Raw genomic sequence first — 4980 nt, forward strand, 5'->3', positions numbered from 1 at the left:
TGGCACACACAACCTTGCGACCTATTAAAGTTGATTGACATGGAAGCAGCCCATTTTCTTAATGACAGAACATCAAATCATAGAAACTCACCTAAAATGATGGAATTTCTTTATTCCTGGAAGTGTTCTGAAAAAGGGTTTTCGGAATGAATGCCAGTCGCGCGCTGTTCAACAAAAACTTGACCATCTTCATTGCCAACTTTCTGGGCAACATTCACACCACTTGGCGAACTTGACTTTACAACATCCACAATATCATCAAGACAGGAAACCATGCATTTTCTGTAGCGCTGCTTTATTAAACCAAAGCACCAGTCTGGTGCAAACTTAATGTGGCCAGTTATCAAGAAGTTCAGTGAAATACTCTCGTGCAGTCCATGAATTACACGCCACATAAGGAACCACGGCATCATCATGTTTTTATCTGGCCCCTGCAGTTATCGCAGTGCAACTGCAAGTGTTTTTCACCTAGTCAATAGGTTAAAAAGAAGTTATCCAAAAAGCTGATAACTGCATTGGATCCTTTACTGATACACATACCTTCATCTACAAGGTAGTTAACTTGTTGTGGCAGACCCTCACAAGTGACTCCAAAGAGACCACACTTCCTGGGTGTTAAGAAATACATGGGTCCAGACTGCATGGGGTCAGACGGTTAGTGCACCTGTTGTGCATAATCAAACGAATAATGCATGGTCATGTCTCTTGACAACGGGGGGTTGGATGACAGTTTCAATCCCGATCCCTTTAAAACTTCTTTGGCTGAATTGACCATTTCCTTGTACAGGGTACACTCCAGTGTAACTTTCATTAAATGCTCCTCTTGAGTCTTTATTCGATCGCTCTTCTCTTGATCGCTCATATTAGCACTCTTGTAGATAGCTGAGTTATTCTTCTGGCACATCCAACATAGTTCAGTCATCGAACGAGTTTGTACTATGTACGGGAGAAGTGTTCGCCATAGCTTTCGGAATGAATGGATTTTTACAGCACGTTGTCCTGAAATTGAAAAAAGGGACATTTGAGTGGGAAAAATAACAAAACTTTAAAATTGTGTCACATATGAAAGACAGCCAGGGAAACTACAGTCATCAAATTCGATAGCCAAGGTCATACTACATGTGGGTGTGTAAAGAAATCTCATCTTCATTCACACATAAAGATATGTACACTGGATTCTCAGCCAAATAATTCACTCTTTATCCCTCAAATGAAAAAAGGGACATTTGAGTGGGAAAAATAACAAAACTTTAAAATTGTGTCACATATGAAAGACAGCCAGGGAAACTACAGTCATCAAATTCGATAGCCAAGGTCATACTACATGTGGGTGTGTAAAGAAATCTCATCTTCATTCACACATAAAGATATGTACACTGGATTCTCAGCCAAATAATTCACTCTTTATCCCTCAAATGAAAAAAGGGACATTTGAGTGGGAAAAATAACAAAACTTTAAAATTGTGTCACATATGAAAGACAGCCAGGGAAACTACAGTCATCAAATTCGATAGCCAAGGTCATACTACATGTGGGTGTGTAAAGAAATCTCATCTTCATTCACACATAAAGATATGTACACTGGATTCTCAGCCAAATAATTCACTCTTTATCCCTTCTATCTTTAGGGAGCCATGGCGGCTCAGTGGGTACGACATTGACTCGTTAACCTAAAGGTCCTGCGCTCGATCCCTGCGTTGGTGGAGAAAGTTTATCAGGATTTTCCGGCGTTGGTCCTCCTTGTCAGTGGTGCTGGACCGAGGGCCTGGCAAGGGGCAACTTATAGTCATCCGAATGGGACGAAAAACTGAGGTCCCATGTACACTTTGACAAGCACGTTAAATATCCAGTAGTAGTTGGACTTTGATTTAAGGGTGGGCCTGTTTGGGCAAAATTTCCCTCATAACACACTGTATGGTGTATGTCTGTCATCATTAGCCTATTTGGAACCGACCTGTAGGAAGTAAAAATATCTTCATAATTAAATTCAAAAGAATTGTAATTTATAGAGTGAGCATGGGTTGTATTATTAGAATTAATAAGCTTATGTGAAGTCAGGAACTATAATTCAAGATTACAATTATTGGATCTTCAATGAATTCAGTGGGGGGGGGGGGGAATGGTTAGCATGTGCGCGCTGTATCATAAGATCTGTCATTGTGTCAACTGACGTGGTTTCGATTCCCAGGTTGTACGTGACAAGAAGTAGGGTCGCCTGTCCAACCTTGTGGGTTTTCTCTGGGTCCCCCCACTGCTAAAGACCCCTATGAGCAAGCAAATTATTGAAATAAAATTGAACCATATGTTAGTCCCGATATGACCTAGTTTGTGTCGAGTGGATATTAAACACCATTTCGCTCTCTTTAAATTCAATAAGGATCCTCTTCATAATGATAAGATTTAAGATACACTGTAACCTACAGTGTGAGTACTACAAACAAAATGTAAGGGCGAACCGATAATGTGTGGGCAACAGCAATATAATAATTGCAAAATCACATACCTGTGGTTTCCATAGCAGATCTGTACATCTGAAAAACACTTGACTTTGTAAACATAGATGGTAGTAGTTTAATGTCGAAGCATTTAAACCCGGGTACTCGACCTGGTAAAGCCAAAGCATGGTCTTCAGAAAAATTTACAATAAAGGACACGATTCTTGTTACATCTTCATGTGTCAAAAGGCGAGGATCTGAAGCACGTCGTCCACCAGATTTCTTTTGCCTAGGGGTCTCTCCGTGTTCTTTGTAGTGATTTAAGATTGCTGTAAGCTTGTTCTGGCTAATACTAAAAAAGAAGAGTTCAAATTTTTGAAAATGTCATGAAACAAAAGCATCTAATTGATTTAATTATCCTCTATAAGCCATGAAATATGATTTGATACGCCCACATGGAAATGTGGTCGTATATTGCCGTCGCCCACGTCCGTCCGTCCGTCGGTCCTTCCGTCTGTCCGTCGTCCACAATTTCTTGTGAACACTCTACAAACTACATTTATCATCAGATTGTTTTGAAATTGATATATGTTGTTTGCATTAGTGAGATGAAGAAGCCTATTTAATTTCAATAACTTCCGTTAATTTCTTCTGGAGTTATGGCCCTTGTTTCACTTTGTTGCACCTTGTGAACGCTCTAACGACAAAAGTTATCAACCGATCTGATTGAAATTTATATGCATCATTTAAATTAGTAAAACAAAGAAGCCTATTCAATTTTAGCAATTTCCGTTAATTACATCTGTTTGAAATTGATATGCATCATTTAAATTAGTGAAACAAAGAAGCCTATTGAATTTCAGCAATTTCCGTTAATTACGCCGTGAGTTATGGCCCTTGTTTCACTTTGTTGTACCTTGTGAATGCTCTAACGACAAAAGTTATTATCCGATCTGTATGAAATTTATATGCATCATTTAGATTAGTAAAACAAAGAAGTTTATTGAATTTCAGCAATTTCCGTTAATTACATCTAGAGTTATGGCCCTTGTTTCACTTTGTTGAATCTTGTGAACGCTATAATGACAACAGTTATCATCCGATCTGTTTGAAATTTATATGCATCATTTAAATAATTTCAACGAAGATGCCTATTGAATTTCAGCAATTTCCGTTAATTACACTGTGAGTTATGGCCCTTGTTTTACTTTGTTGTACCTTGTGAATGCTTTAACGACAAAAGTTATTATCCGATCTTTGTGAAATTTATAGGTATCACTTAAATTAGTAAAACGAACAAGCCTATTGAGTTTTAGCAAATTTCTGTTAATTACATCTAGAGTTATGGCCCTTGTTTCACATTGTTGAGTCTTGTGAATGCTTGAATGACAAAAGTTATCACCCAATCTGTATGAAATTCATATGCATCATTTAAATTAGTGAAATGAAGAAGCCTATTGAATGTCAGCAATTTCTGTCAATTACTTCTAGAGTTATGGCCCTTGTTTTACTTTGTTGAACCTGTTGAACGTTCGAACGACAAAAGTTATCATCCGATCTGCATGAAATTGATATGCATTATTTGAATTAGTAAAACAAAAAAGCCTGTCGAATTTCAACAATTTCTGTAAATTATTTCCATGTTTTAGTTTTTAGAACCTTGTGAACCCTCAAACGACGAAAATTATAATGTCATCTGTATGAAATTGTCTATTAAATGTCCCCTAATTACCTACAAAAGAATAAATGTACGACAACTCTTGTCGACCGCCCAGACGATTTAGCTGCTGTGGGCAAATGTTTTGTTGCCTGGCAACCTATCTTTACATTTGTTTGAAAATGACACATTGGATACAAGGGTTAATGTCCATGACACAAACTAGGTCATTTCTGGAAAAACATAAGATACAACTTTATTCAATAATTCATAGCACGAAGGGGTCTTTATAAGTGGGAAGATCCGTAGAAAACCTACTTGTCGCGTACAAACTTGGGTTCGAAACCATGTCGCTTGACTCCAGTCCATGACAGATCTTACAATTATAAATTAAAGAGTATGCGTTAAACAGTCAACCCACACCCACACCCCACCCCTCACCCACACCCCCACCCCACCCACAGACACACACCCTTGTATGTGCAAAACTGCCAGCACAATTACGTACATTGTAGAAAGTAACAGAAATGCATTTTGCGATTGAACTGTGCACTATGTGAATGTCAAAAGGAATGAGCGACTTTAAGTTACAACCAATCAGTAATAGAACTGAAGGTACAGTATTGATTTTTTAAAAAATAGATTAGGAAAACAGGAAAAGGGTATGGCAACACTCCCTTAGAGAGTAATTATAAATAGATTACTTAAGTTATAAATAAATTCTCTGTCAAATAATTTACAACACTCCAGGTCACTCAGTTTGCATTTACAAGAAATTTTTTTTATTTTCTCAAGTTCAATAAACTTATCATCATCCAGTGTTTCATTCAAAATGTTAGTCAGGATGTCACTAGTCTCATCCACAACAAATGGCATGCCACTGTCAGG

The 4980-nt window shown here is 37.8% G+C and overlaps 1 protein-coding gene across 1 annotated transcript; it reads right to left on the bottom strand.

The window, feature by feature from the left end:
- Positions 1 to 412: 412 nt before the first annotated feature.
- Positions 413 to 2675, bottom strand: LOC130012888 (uncharacterized; the record flags this gene model as incomplete). Its single annotated transcript, XM_056100977.1, is given in 3 exon segments — positions 413 to 684; positions 871 to 999; positions 2504 to 2675. Coding segments are annotated over 3 exon segments (573 nt in total), but the record flags the coding sequence as incomplete, so codon positions are not given.
- Between the last annotated feature and the right edge of the window lie 2305 nt (positions 2676 to 4980).

Source organism: Patella vulgata, chromosome 5, assembly GCF_932274485.2.
Source record: "Patella vulgata chromosome 5, xgPatVulg1.2, whole genome shotgun sequence".
Taxonomy (NCBI): domain Eukaryota; kingdom Metazoa; phylum Mollusca; class Gastropoda; family Patellidae; genus Patella; species Patella vulgata.